This window comes from Cyrtonyx montezumae, unplaced genomic scaffold, assembly GCF_038088225.1.
Source record: "Cyrtonyx montezumae isolate F1298 unplaced genomic scaffold, pur_monq_1.0 scaffold_36, whole genome shotgun sequence".
Taxonomy (NCBI): Eukaryota; Metazoa; Chordata; class Aves; order Galliformes; family Odontophoridae; genus Cyrtonyx; species Cyrtonyx montezumae.
The window spans coordinates 9710155-9728881 of NW_027072041.1; the positions used below are offsets into that span (position 1 = coordinate 9710155).

General features: G+C 36.2%; 1 protein-coding gene across 5 annotated transcripts in view; it reads left to right on the plus strand.

The window, feature by feature from the left end:
• The first annotated feature begins 2534 nt into the window (after positions 1-2534).
• The window catches only part of AOPEP (aminopeptidase O (putative)), a 296802-nt gene continuing 280609 nt past the window's right edge, over positions 2535-18727 (plus strand). For all 5 annotated transcript variants that reach the window (XR_010622734.1, XM_065745670.1, XM_065745673.1 and 2 more), the window contains exons 1-2: positions 2535-3471; positions 11158-11324. Coding sequence is in view for 4 of the 5 variants with exons in the window: in XM_065745670.1 (XP_065601742.1) it covers positions 2666-3471; positions 11158-11324 (973 nt within the window). In the remaining variant the exon portion in view is untranslated. The remainder of the gene's footprint in view (positions 3472-11157; positions 11325-18727) is intronic.

The window sequence follows — 18727 nt, forward strand, 5'->3', positions numbered from 1 at the left end:
ACAACAGTATAAGATTAAAATATACATAGATTCTTAGAATAAAAATTTGTGTGTATTCAGTGACTGTTGCTAGCAGCTGAGCATTTTTAAGAATTAGTTATTGGTAAAACTGCTGAATGTGGATGTTCTTCCATGGCTATACTCTCACATCTCACACGAGGATTGTGATCTAGTTCTATACTGAGAGTTTGGATTACATGGGTAGGAAAGGCCAAATGTGATAGAAGTAGAATGCAAATGTCTGATGAAAATACATTATTATGTGAATGTAACTTGCTAAAATCATATTTCACATATGCAGGGTATGTTTTGACATAGCTCCCTGCAGGTAGTTGTTCCTGGTTTTAATGAGTGAGTACTAGCTGTATAGTCCTTTGCTACTTTTGGATACTTACTAATATTTTAGGAATAGGTATGTGTAATGTAGTGGAACTGAGATTGGGCAGATACAACCAAAGATAGTTTTAACTTTTTTTTTGTATTTATGTAAGTATTTCATAACAACAAGTTTTATCTCTGGTGTCAATAGCAGACATCATGGACACGTTGCTTATGTCACAGCATTTACAACATTTGACTGCCCTACTGATTTCCCCAGTTAGATGTTATGGCAGGAAATATGCTTGAAATATTTCTTGTTCAGCAAGTTGAATTCTTCTGAAACTTGTCTTCCTAAGTACTTTATTTCCACTTTTCTGTTTTCCAAACTTCTTTAAGAAGTAAATCACTATTGTGATACTAGAGCCCAGTATACATTGCAGGGTACATGATGATTTGCCCTCCTCTGTGTATTTATTTTTGTTGTTCTTTGTTTTAAAGTCAAACTGACAGAATGAACATGTGCAAATATAAGTCATCTTTGCAAGGTTTTAGTGAAGTCACTGGTGCTCTGCAGGAGCATATGTTTTTTTGATCCTATAGAATGTTAAATTCTGAAAGTACACATGTACATCAGTGCAAGATGTGAAATGTTTTCTTGTAAACATGTAAATTTTGACAGCACTTGGAATAGAAACTGTTATGATCAAGAAACATAATTCAGAGAAAAAAATTGGGAAAACCCTGTAATAAAGAACAGAGAAGTGTCTGCCAGAATTAGTTCCAAAAATCCAATGTCTCTTTCAGATAATCTTCAAGTTATTCTGAATTTACTGAGATATTTCATGGGCCTTTGTGTGTGGCTTGATATAAAATGAAAGATTTTTTTCTGCTTTCTTCAAAGACATCTCTGTAATAGCTGTTACTGAGTAGAGGAGAGTGTTCAAAGAAGCTCCTTTTGCAATGCTGTGTGCTTTGTGTGAATTTAGTTCAGATAGCACTTTAATTATTTCATGGCTTGAGCCTTTCACTTACTGGTCCCAATTTGATAGTATACATACCAAATAGCAAGTCTAAGGGGAGTCTAGGTTTTCCTCTCTGCTTACGTTAAGTTAAACTCCACAGGAATGATGTTGGACACTGAAATCTATAATGAGGCTGTGAAACAATAAACCAATGACTCAAGCCACTATCTGTGTACATAAGGTGCTTAAAAACAGACTTGGCCGTGTGTCATGAGAGCATCACTAATCTGGCAGAGAGAGAACTAAAAGTCTTAACAGGAAATTGCTTCTTTCTTTCTTTGACTTCTAGTCTAGAAAGCAGGGAAAAATAGGACTGAAGTGGGATAAAAATATACAATTTAAGCTCAGTGGCCGTAGCAAATCAGAGAATGTGTGGCAGTTAAAATTCTGTGTTGAAGTGGTTGCAGAAAATATTGATGTATTTTAATACATTCTTGCTTTTGTAGTATTTGCATATTTTCCAGTGGAAGACCTTTTGTTTTCTGTAAGATGCTATTATCCTGAGTGTTAATGGGTTTTCTGCTATTAAGATGTAATCATGTAACTTAAGTACAACTATAAATATAAAAAATCTTTATGAACCATCTCAGAGGAATACTAAGAATGCACTCACAGTAAATGGACTCATTTTCTTGTAATTCAGTAGAAATGCTGTTATGAGAGTGGTTGTCATGTGGAAAGTATATTAGTCCCTGCTGTTGCCTTGTATAAATCAGACTGTTACTTCAAAGTTTATAACATATGAAGTGATGTAGGCTCATGATTCTTTCTCTGAATCACAGCTGGAAAATGACTGAGCTAAAGAATTTGATATAAATACAAGAACCTTGGAAACAAATGATCCAGTAATAAATTTAGATGTTGCATAACAATGGATCGTAAGTATTTCTGTAGGTGAATTGAGTCATCTATAGGCCTTTTGTGAAGTTTGCTTCAGTTTATAACAGCTGTCTCAAAGTACACTGACATGGGATTTTCTCTGAAACTTAAAGCCTTCTTGATAGCAAATCCTGAAGCAACTAGCTTGATCTCATTCCATGGAGATGCTGTTTGGCTGTACTACTTATAATAAAAACAACTGGACTTCTAAGTATTTTTCAAAATGCTCCTTTGAGTTGTGGAACAAGTATCTGACTTGGATTTGTTTTGCTTTTTTTTTTTTTTTTTTACAGAATGCGAGAAGCAAAGGAACTACAGCTGACTGCTATATTATAATTTGATCAAAATGCAGCACTAGAAGGTTGAATATTCTTGCTTCTTATGGAGACATCGTAAGTAGCAAATGGCTAAGGTTTTGTAAAACTTGACCACCAGACTGAAACATGGAGGCAAAGCTAGACCCCACGAAGGATGACTTACCCTTAATGGCCAATACTAGCCACATGCTTGTAAAGCACTATGTATTGAACTTGGATGTGGATTTTAAAAGTCAAGTTATTGAAGGAATCATAGTTTTATTTTTGGAGACGGGGAGCAGATATGGGAAAGCCAGCAGTATTGGTAGAGAAGGCTGCCTGTCACACTTTAATGAAACCTGTAAAACTGGGGCACCAGAACCCTGCCACATTCCTTTGTCAAATGCAAGTGGCTTTTCATGTGAAGTGGAATATAATGATTTTGCTGTCTGTAGTAAAGGTGAAAAAGATACTTCTGGTAGAAATGGTAACCATAGCAACGAGGAACAAGCTTCTGGGATTTCTAGTTCAAAGAGCTGCTGTGACACAGAGAGCCATGGGAACAAGGATTTTCTGCTGGTTTTGGACTGCTGTGATTTATCTGTGCTAAAGGTTGAAGAGGTAGATATTGCCGCTGTGTCAGGCATTGAGAAATTCGCCACGTCTACTAAACTAATGGATGTTTCAAAGGAGTTGGAAAATCTCAGGAATCAGATTGTACACGAACTTGTGACTTTACCTTCAGATCGCTGTCAGGAACAGCTGTACTATTACTCTTGCTGCAGCCAGGCACCTGGCTGTGGAGAGCTTCTGTTTACTACTGGCAGCTGGAGCTTGGAGATAAGGAAACGGGGAGTTCAGACTCCAACAGACTTTCCTCATGCTATAAGAATATGGTACAGAACCAAACCCGAGGGAAGATCTGTTACATGGACTACAGACCAGAGTGGCAGGTATGTAAATTAGCTGAAAGATTTTGCACATGTTAATTTTAAAGACAACTGCAAGAATGTTTGTTTGTGTAATCCTGAGGAGCTCTGTGGAGATATGAGCATTCCCTTCCATTGTATCTCTTGTGAACTTGGTTTGAATCCTATTGCTGTCTTGAAGGATTACAGATAAACTGTGCTCAAGAAACTCCACAGCACTTGCAGACCTCAAGCCTGTCTAAATGTCTGTGCTTCTTCATACTAAATGGGAATAAGTAATTGTTGAGTATTAGAGTAAGTGTGTGAAGGGAATAGGAGATTATCAATTTGAGGAAAGAAATTATATGTGACAGATTATTTTCATTTAGTACTTTGCATTCTCTTTTCTAGCTTTAACAACTGTTCGTACCACAAAAATCAATACGCTTTAACATTTAATAGAATTTCTTCACAACTAATCTTTTACCAACATTGTACTTAGTTTAGAGATGCAGTCTTTTCCTTATAAATCTTTCATAATAAACTTTTAAAATCTTTTTCACCAGGTATATAAAATACATTGAAGTATGCAATTGAACTGTTTTTTTTTTTTTCTTTAATCTGGCTTTCATGAAAGTACACAGTGCTATACAGAAATCTTCAAGATAAGGTCTTTATGGGAAAGGATCTGTCAATCCACTTCTGACTTACACAACTGTACCACTGATTTACTGTAATGTTCAAAGGTGGATTTTAATAGCTGTTACTGTATATTCTTTGATACTTGGAAATTGGGGGCAAAGTTGGAAGATGATGAAGAAATTGTGTCTAAGTGAATACTTGCTTTTCATTCCTAAAGTAGTGAAATATCGTTACCTGTCATTTCACTTAGGCAAATGTAAATTAAGAGTGCTCTCAAAAACACCCATGTCTAATACTCAGTGTAATCTACTGGTAAACTATGATCAGCACGATGATCCTATGGGATATTCTGTGATTCTACTTTGATTATCAGGAACAGAGGATTATTTAGCTCTAGGACACATTTTTTGTAATAATAAACTTTTGATGGCAGTTATATAGAAGTATTAATAAGGCAAAATAGCACAATAGAATATGTGTGTGAATAATGTGGGTGAGCACATATAGATGTATCAGTGTACAGATAGGCACATTTTTTATCTCTACATAAGTCTGTGTCAGTTCTTAACATCAGTAGGTAACTTTTAACAATAATCATTAACATTATTAAATCAGAAAAAATGTGTTCAGTATGGTATTTGTAATATATTTACTAGGAACAAAAAGAAAACCATTATTTTTCAAAGTTTTATAGTTGTTCATTGGGACTGCACAATACTGGGGTTTCAAGCTAAGAAATTGGCAGTGCCATTTTAATAAAATTTGGTTGAAATATTCTGACTAATAATAAATATAAAAGAATTTAAAAATGGGAAAAACATATAAAATATCTCTCTTTACTCCTTTCCAGGAGAAACTTTGTGTCAGCCCATCAAGTGCTTAAGCAGATTTGCCTCACTCTAAAGTGTTTGTAGCAGTGTTGAATCAGCAAGGCTACCAGTGTATTTTGTATTAACTGTTTTCTCATGTTTCTTCAATTACTAAAAATCCCAATTTGCTAAAATAATTCCCTGGAATTTTGTTTCTAATGTTTATGAAAGGGATTAAAAACATTTATGGTAGGATTAAAGAAGTACTTTTCCTGTCAGTGGTGTGCTTTACACAGCAGAATGCTCAGCAACACTTTACTGAGCAGTTTACCCTCTCAATGGGATGGGAGCAAGACTCAGAAAAAAGTAAAAAATTGTGAACTGAGATAAAGACAGTTTAATTGGACAGAAAAGATACAGAAAATAATAATAATAATAAAAACATATGTATACAAAACACGTGACACACTTGCAATTGCGCACCATCCGTAGACGCCAAGCAGCACCTGCTCCCTCTGACCAACTCTTCCAGTTTTATTGTTCAGCAGATGCCATGTAGTACAGGACATCCCTGTGGCCAGTTTGGATCAGTTGATCTTTTTCAGTTGCCTCCCAGCACCTTGTGCACCCCCAGCTCCTTGCTGGAAGGGCAGTGTGAGGAGATGAAAAAGCCTGACTTAACGTAAGCACTGCCCAAGAACAGCTGAAGTATCAGCTTGTTTTCAACTGTACTCAGTTCTGGTGAGGTCACACCTCGAGTACTGTATTCAGTTTTGTGTCTGTCACTGCTAGAAAGATATTGAGACTTTGGAGCATGTCTAGAGAACAGCGACAAAGCTGGTGAGGACTCTGGAGCACAAGTCTTCTCAGCAGCTCCCCATAAGTCTTGTACACTGTTGCAAAAAAAGTTGACATCACAGAACAAAGGAGACCATTGTGTGACCTTTGTTTTAGGTAAACAGCTATGTCAGTTGAGTGGATGGACTAGTGATGTATGTTTCTCCCTGAGTTCATTGAAAAATTGTTAATGTCTCCATGAGGTATCTGGGTCAGCAGGGGGGGACTAAATACATGGCTCAGCACAATACAGAGTATAGACATTAAACAAGAAGAGACTGTTGAAGGCAGCAGTGGGCTCATGCTTGCTTCATTCCATGTATTCCTTCCCAGTGACTGGAAATGTTCAGTGCTGTGGTGGCAAGTATTTTACAGGCTGGTAATAGGAACCACAATGATACTGTAATTTGAACTGTGTTGCAATAGCTTTATTTTAATAAGGAGAAATTACATTTGTTCTATATTTCCAGTATATTTTATCACTCTTCTAAATCAAAATTCTCATGTAACGTCAAATATCATCAAATAAGTAAATTTGATATTAAACACAACACCCTTCATACATGGAATATCTGACAGAACCTGTTTGGAGAGTATTGTACTGTACACATTAGAACAAAACAGACCTTGGTTTCCTGTTCAACTTCTTTGATGTGACTGATACTGCTGAAATGCAAAGAACAAGTAGAAAATTTCTGCAGGACTTGTGCAGAACTGTTGTCATAGAATGGTTTCGTTTAGAAGAGAATTTTAAAGGGTAGCTCATCCACCCTCCTGCCATGAGCAGAAATACCTTCTGCTGGACTGCACTGGCAAAGTGTCGTCCAACCTGGCAGGCTGAACAAGCACAGCACCCTCATCCTGTCTTTGTAAAGAGATGCTCCAGTCTTCTGAGCATCTCTATGGCCTCCTCTCAAGCCACACCAATGGTTCCACAGTGTTCTTGTGAGGACCCCAGGCACAGACACAGTACTGCATAAGGGGTCTCATGAAGGCAGAGCAAAGGCAGGGGGTGTCCATATTAGGCTGGATCTCACTGGCAAGGAGAGTGACACAATTCCTAGTTATAAGACATTATTTGCAATCGTTCAGATGTACTGGTGAAACAGCTCTTCATAAATTGCAGTACCTCTGAAGATAAATTCTTAAAAACTTATACTCCTCTTTGGTGCTATAGTCTATCAGACAGTCTTACATAGTATGTTCAATACAATAATATATAAAATAAAAATTGTCAACAAATGTGCATAGCTACTTTGAAATGTAAAACTTGGACTATTTAAGGATTAGTTGATTGTTGTTATTCATTCTTGAAAGACTGGAATTGTCTTAAATGTTTTAAACTACCATTTCTAAATATTAATATACTGGAAACATGTTAAACATGTTTCTTGAATGTTTTTCTGAAGTTTGAAATTTGGAGTGAATTCTAGAGCAGTGATCTCTACTAGAATTTACTTGTAAAAGAACATGGACTTTCTGTATATGGAAATATAACCTAGAAGTATGTTTGGGGTAGTTGAACGTACTGTTTCAAGTGCTGCAAAAATGATCATTATTAAAATCAGGAAATTGAGTGTAATGCATTTTAGAATGTATGTTTTCTTCTGGTTTCATTAGGTTATGACATCATTTCGTGTCATCAAGATTTCTAAGTGTGTATTTAGAACTGTGTAAGTCCTTTGTTCTAGAGGAAGGTCAGAGGACCATCTAAATGTTGCAAAATTATTTCTGTTGTCCTTTGTGACTGGCACTTAAGAACAAAGCATTACATTTAACTAATGTGAGCTAGCATAGTACAGTGGATATTTTAAGTATTTACTACAAGTCATTCCATAATCATACTAGCTTACACTTTAGGCCAGACTTGTAAAGTGTTTTCAATAAGCATGCTCAAAAAAAAAAAAGTTATTTATATTGTTTAAAAGGTTAGATCACACTGTTTCCCCCTACTTATTTCTTTCAAGCACCTGCTAATGCTTTCTTTCAAGCACAACAGGGGCAAAGAAGCACCAAAAAATGAGTTTGCAAACTAAGCATACAGTAAGTACAGTGGAAAAGATTACTTGCAATGATACAGGAAATGTGGAGACAAATCAAAACTCGAGCATATATGTTGTAGTAGGCGTGGCTGGGACATCGGGATGTTATGGGTCAGGACCTCCCCTGCTCTGAGATTGATTAATGATGCATGCTTAGGGGCGTAGACAATGATAGATATATGTATATAAGGAGCTGCCATGCCTTATGAAATGCCATTTTGACTTTTTCTACTCATCCATATTGGTGTCTGTGTCTGGCTATGGCCCAAGCAGGGGAGATCGCTAGCCCTGGTGATCCAGTTTCACCCGTTCCAGAACAGTGACAACACATTTATGAGTTAGATAGCCAAGAAACCAATGCAGATTTCAGAATAGAGATGAGAAAATCCTGGATCACTGTTGATATGCTTAAGAAAACTGTCTTCTGTTTGTAAACATTGAGGCTGACAAGTGGCTGATTTTTTTTACACTACTGCAGGAATAGAGCAATTAGGATGTCTCCTATTTTCTCAGTCATTAATCAGTTATTTTCAATCTTTGTTACCATTTTAAGAGGAATTACAACTACGAAATTCAATTTTGTTTAAGGGAAGTTAGATGACATCATTGGCATCAGATGAAAAGAAATCTGTATCAGGATACAAATTTTGTTTCTGGTCCTCTTTTGCACTGGAATTGTACTGCCTGAGCAAGAACAAAGAAAACTGCCAGCTACAATCAGCGTCCCAAAGTAACACTCCACTGCTAATACTGCAGTTAAAAAGAAATTAATAATGTAAATAAAATACAAAAAGAATAGCAGGGTAAAACAAAATTTCTCAGGGGAAGCAATAAAATCTGTGGAGGTATATTTATAGCGAGAAGAAAATGGATTAAAAATTCCAGTGAAAGAAGAAAATTCTCCATCATCACCAGTTAGTTCATCTTACAAACCCTACTCCCAGAAGCAGAACAGCAGACTATGCGTTTTTAGCTGACATCTCTATTGATCAGTCAGCAGTTATCCTGTTGCTAATACATGAATGGCTAATTAAAAACTGATCTAATCATTGTTCTGATAGTTTCCTCTCAAAATTAGGAATATTTGTTATGTTTCATGGTTATTTTCCTGGCAGATTTGGACATTTTTGAATAAATTTTCATTTGGAGTAATTGAGTTACTTTTTGTCTGGACAAAAATAGTAATTTCCACAGGTAACAAGTGAAGATTCTTGTGAAAACAGATTATATATTCGTTCAAATCTTCTAATTCTATATCTGCTAAGCCTTAGTTGTAGATACTTGTTAACTCACTTTGTATCCATATTAGCGCAACAATGCTTTAAGAGAAAAGTTTTATGTAATATGTTCTTATATTTCTCATAAAGATTCCTAGTGCAATGCAAAAGCTATTGGGCTAGGAGGCTTGAAACTACATTTCTAGGTCCTTCTACACTGTCATTTTGCAGATGTATTTACTCCATTTCATTTTCCCTTTGTGTAAAAAGATATTAATATAATTTTTGGAACACTGTGATCTGCAGGTTAGAAGTACTATTTGAGAGCAGGATAACATTAATAATGTAGGCAGCATCTGTTCCATGCTGCTTATGTTGTGTTTGATACTGAGTTCCCAGTCTCTGTACGCTAAAATAATATAGGTTATAGTATGGTGCTTTATTGGCTACTCTTCTGAATTCTGCTAATTAATTGCAATTGTCTGTGTGAAGTTTGGACAATTTGAATATTATTATGACACTTCTGATTCAACTTTTCATGTCTTGGGAAAAAGTTTGGCTTCAGAAACCAGGTATGTGTGGAAGCAGCTGAGGTCGCTGGGTCTGTCCATCCCAGAGCAGGGCAGGCTGAGTCTCACAGGGAGCAGAGAGAAGGCAGCGCTGAGCTCTGCTCTGTGTGACAGCAACAGAGCCCGAGGGAACGGCATGGAGCTGCCAGGTGCAGGATTGATTTTGGTTGTTCTGTGTGAAGCTGGAGCTGGACTTCATGATCCTTGTGTGTCCGTTCCACCTTGGTATATTCTGTGATTCAGTGATTGTATACTGACTTTTGAACAATACAAAACATCTCATCCCTTCCATTTGCTGTACATTTGAACTGTGCTTCAACATTCTGCCCAGTGTTATTCTTCCATCCTGTTTTATCAGTTGTAGTGTTTTCCTCTGGAATTTGCCATATTAATATCTCCACATTCATTCTATGTGGTTTTAGATTGGGGTTTGGGGAAATAATTATTTCAGAGAAAGAGTCAGTGGGGGAGAAAATAAAATACTCAGATGTTGGCCACTGTAGAATAGGTTTTGCCTAACATCTTATCTCCTATTTTCTGAAGTGTTTTGATGATTTTTTTGGTTCAGGTTCTGAAAGAAATTGATCAGAATGCTTTTGTCCTCAAGCATTCACAAAACAAAGTCTTGTGTTCCCAGAATATTGATTTTGAGTATCCTAGAATTTAAAAGGCTCAACAAAGTAAAGTGATGCTTTCTAAGTTATTATTATTTTTTTCTTTAGCTGGAGAAACTTATTTAATATAATAAAAAAAAATCTCTAAAATGCATGATTCTTAAGGGGCACTAGTATGCAAGTACTAGAAATCTTTGTAAGACTGCAAAATATAACAAAAGAAGCAAAAGAGGAAGTATTACATCTGTGCACCAGCAAAAGAAATATTTAAGTTAATGAAAGGCCTTGTTTCCTTCCCAATTATGTCATAGCTGCTAAAGAAATTGGCTGGCATGAAATGTTGAATTTGAGTTAGCAAAAGGTCAGCAGATGAAGAGACTGCCTGAAGAGAGCATTAGAGGAAGTGCAAAAAGAGCAATGATAGAAGGGAGATTGCAGAAGGAAGACTGAAGCTGACAGGGAAGAAATACTTTCTTTTGATTGTATGTAGCTGCAAGGCAAGTGAACTAGCCTGCATACCCTTTCTAGAAGGAAAAGTTTAAAAAGCCAACATTTATTGCGACTGTAACTGAGTAAGGCACAGTTCTACTGCTCTGTTTGGACAAGCCATCGAGTTGCACAGAGAGATGGGATTAATGGTAATGAAAGTGCTAATGAGATGACAGTAGAGAAATATCATAAATATTAGAGAAGGCTGCAGTGTAATCCTCAGAAGATACTCAGAAACCTTTCTTGGTCATATGGTTTCAGCTTAGAGCTGTTGATGAGACTGAAAAGCTGATGCAGAAAATTCTTTTGTTGTTTATGTAAAAATTATTGTCATGTTTTTGCTTTTCTTTATCCTGTCTTAAGTGACACTTTGGTTCTTGTCAGAATGGTTTGAAACCTAGCTGAGAAAGTTGACTATAAAAGCAATAAAACAGTATGTTTGATCTTTGACAGAAAACCCAATTCAGTGTCTTTTTGTAACTCTGCATACCATCTCATTTCCTTCCATTTAGGCCATGTGTTTATACGATGGGATCACCGATAAACAACAGAGCCCTTTTCCCATGCCAAGAACCACCCATTGCCTTGTCAACATGGCAGGCATCGGTCCGAACATCTGCGGGCTTTGTTGTATTGATGAGTGGTGAAAACTCAGCAGAACCAGTCCAGCTTCAAGAAGGTGAAATTTATATTCTACATCAAACTATTTTCAGTCGTTTTATAATTAGAGATATGTCTTAAGTAATTACATGATTTTTGAAAGGATACAAAAGAACTTAAAGCATGTCTACCAGTAATCTCTTTGTGGGGACCTGTGAGGGTTGCCTATTCAAGGTCTCAGTATGAAATTGCAAGAATTTAAGGATATTTTACTGACTTAGATTTCACTTCTACTTTTCCCAAACCTAGATTTCACTTGTTGTAAAGTGACTTTATTTTAATTGCTCTGTGGCTGAATGTTTGACAGATAAAGTACTGTATCAGGTGCTTGACAAATCCAAGCCTTGATAAACTAAATTTTCAGTTTCTGTTCTTCAGTTTAGTTTTAGCTTAGTGTGGCAATGATTAAGAGCTGTCATTGTATTATATCTATTTCCTGAAAAATACTGAATGGATGAAGAACATCAGTTCTTCAACAACTCTGAAAATCTGTTGTTTTTTGACATTTGTTGATAACACTATCTGCAACTGAAAGCAAGTATTTTTCTTTTTTATTGGTTATACTTTCTTTAGAACTCCATCTGCGCAGATGAAGAAGTCTTTATGGCAGTTATCTACCTAATACAAAGCATGTCTTGTACCGTTAGATTTGGAATTGTTTTAGAAGCAGGGTCACTATTTTCTAGTGTAAGAAGTTTTGTTGTCACTGCTTTAAATATGAAGCCTGCTTTATGGAAGTGTTAGTCATTGATCTTCGGTGTGAAGTTAGGATTTTCATGCGTCTCAATAATATTAATAGTTAGAGATATCCTTCCTTAATTGGGCCTAGTTTTAGTACTGATTAGTCCAATGCTACTAGGAGAGGAGTCTTGGATTTCTTCTTCATTCCCACTTTCCCCCTGACACATGAAGTAAACAGGATTCGTATTTCACCACTGCAGCATTAAGCAGTGCTAATCAGTGGAGCTATAGAAAGTGCAAGCTGTATTCAGGGTGCAGACAGAAGAATGGAACTTAACTCTTGCACACAGAAATGAAGGTAAGTTAAATAGGAACGTTTCTGTGGAGTGAATCCAACATCCAGCTGGAGGCTATGTACACTGATTTTTTAAAGTTTTTTAAGTTTAAATTCCTAAATAAATTTCCCTTTGCAAAGGAGAAAGTGATGGTTGGACAAGGCCCACCTATCCACAGTTATATTCTAGTTGTAAATAAATGAGATAAGGATTATAATACTTATATCTCACCCATTCTGATAAAATAAGCTGTTAGAACTCAGGAAAAGCCATCCTCCAATTGAACTGTTTTGGAGCTCTCAGTTCTGAAGTAATTGAAAGTCTCAATATTTACAGTAATTATAGTGATTACAAGACAGGATCCCAGCTTGCAACACTTACAGCAAAGTGTTATTTTCCATAATAAACCTGTCTTCAGAAATGACTAACTCTTACTTATTTATTTTGTCTTGAAGAATTGCTTTGATCAGTTTCACTTGTTCTCTAATTCACCCCTCAGGCAAAGTTTAATAGTTTTTTTTTAAGCTACTGCTGTGGTGAACTGACTTCTTGTTATAATCTTTCAAATCTGTTCATAGCTTATAGTGATAAAATAAGTTATTATTCCAGCACTTCCAAAAAGGGGCTGATGCCTATATTTCTATATGGACAAAATTTTCTTTAATAGGAAACATACTGAAGCATTTGGATTCTGAAAAGTAGCTTAGGCATACTTCTAGTGTATATCATTTTACTTTCTTCCGGACGGAAGAATTGTAGCCTGTAGTAGTTTTCTGTAAAAGTTTTCATTCTGTGAAAGGATTGTTTAATGAAAACTTATGAAAAAAATTAGAATTAGGTGTTTCTGGGAAAAAAAATTATTCTCCTCCCAAGAGTCAAATTTCTGTTTGAGAGGAGAAAGGTAAATAAAAGTAACCTTGATTTGAGAGCCATCAGTTTGCACTGAATTATTCAATCATTTTGGTTATATGTGAAGCATGTTTCAAGCCTTGACTCTGCTGCTGGAATGTGTAAAACAGCCACGATGAGCTTCCTAGCTCATTTGGGCAATCGTATTCTCCTGAGTTGGTAAAGTGTTCTTGATTTTAGGTGAGGAGAACAGTTCTGCCATTACTGTATAATTAATTTTTATCCACACTACTACCTTGCTGATGAGTTGTTACCAGACCCTTAGTGGTGCCTGCATGGTCTAAAGTATTAAGAGGAAAAAGAATTCTTATGTTGATTTGTAGAAATAGAATCCTGTGGAAGATTTTCAGGCAACATAAATGGGCATAGGCCATTTAAAATTAATATTCTCTTTGACCAGTTAGCTAGTTGAAAGGTCTGTATTATGAAAGAATTATTTCCTCATTAACATTTTTTGTGACTCTAGTTTAAAGAATCCATTAAATATTTGTAGAAGAATTAAGAGAAAAAAATAATTCTGGGGAAAACCGTTTTTAAAATGCAGTTGATGGAGTGTTGAAGATGGTATCAGTGTGCCATATCATTAATGATAGGACTGGGACGTGGTGACCTGAAGTCAGCCTGTTACTGTGTGGGGAATATAAGGTAGTTTTGTTTGGATTTACAACTTACCCCTTGGGGTAGTTGTAATCAGTAATTCATACATCAGTGTAAAGCTTTGTATATTTATTTATTTATTTTTTTATTTTATTTTATTCCCTAAGAACTCCATGAAAGTAAGAAATAGTGTAAGAAGTCTTCAATGGAAAGGTTAATAGAGAGGAGATGATTCATTTTAGCTTCACTGTGCTAATGGTATGCTGAATGAAAGGTGTATAGTGTGCAGGGAAGAAGCAAATGCAACATTAAAGGTAGCCCCTTTCAGAGAAGTTTTGACCTAAGCTTTACTGAAGAGTAGCAGCAAGATTGTATTTCAGTCTTTAGGTTTTTCCTTTCCTTCTCCCCAGGGTGGCATTCCCAAGAGTGCAGAATATGCTACTTAACAGAGCTACTTGACACACCAGATTCTTTATTTGTCCTGATTTTGTTGTCATGAAATAAAAGTTGTTTAATTTCTTGAAAGGTAGTAAATATTATACTCTAATAGCTCTCAAAAACTTAGTAATTAATAACAGCCTCATTATTTGTGCTTACACACACACACACACACACACACACACACACACACACACACACACGCACAAAAGACTAATAACTTTTAGACATGTTTGGAATTGTAAATTGTAAAAAAAAAGTACTAAACAGATGAGGAAAGAAAGGAAAGTAGTGGTACTGTAAGGAATAATTTAAAAAGAAACACAAAGCTTAGGTGCTAATCTAAATAATTTCTTAATGAGTTTAGGAATCCAGTTTTACAAGGTTCATTAGTAGGCCTGTGCTGTTGAATGGCCTATCCCACATAGACCTTTTCATTTTGCAACTATGTGAGGCATAATAAATATATCCAACTTATAATTTTGTCTTTGTAACACACCTACTAGCCTTTCAGGGAGGATTAAATGAAAATATTTTTTTAACCTTCTTTTTTTAACATAGTATATGCTATTACTGTGCAGCATATTTATAAAATCACACTGGCAGAACACCAAAATATATTTTTAAGAATGGATTCTCTTTGGAAAAAATAAGCATTTTGGCAAACAGTTGTTAATTATTCTGAATAGAACTACCAGTTAGCTGATTTTTTTGTTCTTTCAAGATCACGTTTTTAGTAAGTGTGTAGGCAGTTAATAACACCAAGCAAGGATTATACCGACATGCCTTTTAAACAGAGGTCTGCATTCTGCTTCATAAACCTACATTTCTAGATGCACAGATGTAGCAGAGAGAATGCATTTTTTGCATTCTCTCTGCTTTAAAATTATGGCTCATCCTTTCATTTGAAATGTAATTGGGCCACAGTCACTTGAAAGATAGTGATATGTCACTTACTCAAGTACACATGGGAACTATTCAGGTATGATCTACAAGTGCTTCAAAATACTCTGCATTCTTTATGGGGTACTTAAGGGAGAAAAAAAATGTCTGATGAATGCTTCTAGTAATGTCCTTGGGGAAAAAGCTTTGCAGGGAACACTATAGATGTGGTGTTCATGTGTAATACAAGCAATTTAACCATTTGATATACTTTTCAATTTTTATTTAGTATTAGTTTCATTTCATTGCTATTAGACATGGTATGTGTGTATGTTTTGTCACAAGCACCTTCATATTAGTTTTGATTGATGTTCAAGAGACACTTAATAGTAAGCATGAAATCAAGAGTCTAGGTCTGTGTGCAATTATTATGTATTCATATATTCCTGGTGTTTCTATCTCACGCAGACTTCAATTTCAGCTAGAAGATGTGTTCTGTTATTAGAAATATAGTGCTAGAGAAGCCAGCACCTGGACTGTAGTTAGCAACAAGAGCTTTTATTTGAGCTTTTCTCACTTTTCTCAAGACAAAATAAGAGTCTGGTACTCATGTTGATTGAAATCCAGTATATATCAGGAATTGCTGTGTGGGAGTTGCCATCTTGTCACATGCTACCTATCCCTCTGAGTCAATGCTGAACTGAAGCATGAATGTGAGAAAGCTGTATGGGAAGTTCTGTCCTTCAGATAAGATCAAAAATCTCTGCAAGTTACAAGGAATTCCAGAAAGCTGGAGGATTCTTCATCCTGGTGCCCCAGTTAAATAATAGTTAATAAGTTGTGTTTATGTACTAGTGCTAGCTCTTACTTTATATATCAAGTTCCAGTGTTGGGTGGATACCTCTAATAGAGGTAGCTATCAAATGGTGTTTTTCTATTAATTCGTGGACAGTGTTTTTATTTATTAGTATGTTTCCCCTCAAATACATAGTTTGTGCCAACACAAATCTAAGCATCACAAAATACAATCTTAATAATCCATCAGGCATTTTCAGTAAGTGGTTTTCACATGGTTCTTCACCTGCAATAAACTCTGCAGGACTTAATTTCGTAGTTTCAAATATAACTGAATGCATTAAAATTCTAACAATTTCATGATTCACTGTTATTATTTCAAGTAAAATAAATAAATGGCCTTTAAGGTGTTCTTTTGGAAAATTAGAAATAGCTTATAATTTCATACTCTTGTTAAATATAGTCCTAAATTTTGAATGAGTTATTTTCCAGTTTTATCTCATAGAATACATGATTGTTGCAGCAGGAATTGTGTAATTATAAGATAGACTTACTTTGCAGAAATGAGAAAAAATTTTTTAAATGATTTTCAAATTACCTGTAAGAAAATATTTTGCCAAAGTAATTATGTATAGGAATGTAATTGCTTTTAAATTAAGTTTGATTTTAAGGAGAGGGAATAACGATTACAGATATAACGACTGGAAATATAAGGACCGGTGTGCTCCTCCTTTCCCGTGGGAAAAATCCTTTCTAACCTTTTGTTCTCAAGATGTCCTTGCTTAGTCTGAAAATGTTTTTGTGGTACATAATGGTATTATCTTCAGTAGAGAGATCTTCCCGTTTGATGCACTACTTTCTCTTACCCTAAAGGTGGTGCTGTCTACAAGGAAGCCACTGGTAAGCAGAGGCCAGCCGGGAGAAAGGAAGAAAGGGAAAAATGAGCAGAGTGAAGCTTGTCATCCCAGTTCTTAGTGAGGATACAAATAATGGCAAACAAAACAAATCACACTGATCTGAAGAAAGTTAAAGAAATGAAGTTATGGGAGAAAAGAGGAAGCTGAGAGGCAGCCCTACCAGTGAAACTGTTTGAAACAGTACTTCATGCTGTTTGCTATAGAGAAGTGTTGCATATGTGAAGACCACTTCAATCACTGTCCAGTGAACACACTATAGAGAGACCTCACTTACTGTCCTTATAGTGTGAGCTCACTTGTGTAGCTGAGTTAGAACCTCTTAAGCAAATTGAAATAGAAGATAGAAACACACACAGTGGAAGCAGTGATCTACGTTTTGAGATGATTGTAAGGACACAGCCTGGGAGTTTAGGTTTGGGACAGGGAAAGGCAAGCAGGAGTGAAACATAGCTGGGAATGTGAAGAATACCAAGAAGGGTTTCTGCAGGTATAGAACAGAGCAAAGGAAGATGTAAGAAATTATAACCTCTGATGAGTAAGATAGGGAACCTGGCAACAACTGACAGGGAGAAGGCTTACATATTCAGCACCTTTTTTGCCTCAGTCTTCATCAGCATTTGCTCTTACTATACCTCCCAAGTCTTGAGGTAGGAATTGGGGAAATTAAGTCCTACTCACTGTATGATGATCTGAGACCATCTGGGGAACCTGAGTGTGCTGAAGTCACACTCAAGTCTAGACCCATTTAGATGCATCCCAGAGTTTTAGAGGAACTGGCAGGTTAGGTTGCTAAGCCATTCTCCATCATATTTGAAAAGTTATGAAGTCCCTGGTGACTGGAAAAGGAGAAACATATCAGCCATGTTTACAAAGGGGAAAACTGCAAGTGTTCAGGGCCCAGGCTGGATCGGACTTAGGGCAACCTGATCTAATGGGTGGCAACCCTGCCCATGGCAGAGTGTGGAACTAGATGGTCTTTAAGGTCCTTTCCAGCCCAAGCCATTCTGTGTTACTGTGTTCATGCCAATGCATTTGATTCAGTTCCTCAAGGGAAGACCACTGTAAGAGAAATATTTAGTTGTCCAATGCAGTGTATGGAGAGGGCATCTAAAATCACTGCAGGAAATTGATTAAGTTCTGGCTGCATATGTGAAGACAGTATGAATCTTGTACTGAGTATCCAGAGGTTGCATGGTCTTTAAAATGCTTGCAAATTATATGAGACGGGGAAAACAGAAAAGAGGGTCTGTGTTAGTTGCTTTCCTCTTATTCAGGAAACTCAAGTTTAGATAAATCTGGGAACACATATCAAGAAAACTTAATTTCCCTTCTGTTTGGTTCCTGAATCCTTTTTCAAGGTTTGCTCTGCCTCTGAATATCGTGTTCATAGTGAGTCTATGTAAATTTGAGAATGCAGTGCATACTGTTCTTCCTGGAGTACAAACGGATTTTGACATTCTTTTCAAATAACCCTCCCCCTTTTCATACAAACAAAAAACAAAAATCTCTATGGTCTTGCTTGCTCCAGCCTGTCTTGCTAAACTTGTTTATCACTGTAACCCTTCTCACTCCATTTGCATAGCCTCCTTCCTGTACTTTTAGACAATGTCCTCACTGTTGCTAGTCTTTTCTATTACTTCTGCCACCTTGAACAACTTTCTGTGAGTGCCTTTTTGGCTTTCATTTTTACTTCAGAACTCCATTGAAAATGCATTATTTTTTCCTCAAATTTTCTCACTTTCTTTGCTGTTATTTGAAGGTTTTGTTGTTAACATAACTCTTAATGCATTACTTAACAGAACTACAGTGAAGTGAAGTTGTACAGACTACCTCTTCTACCTGTTGCACCCATTTAAGTTGAAAGTAAA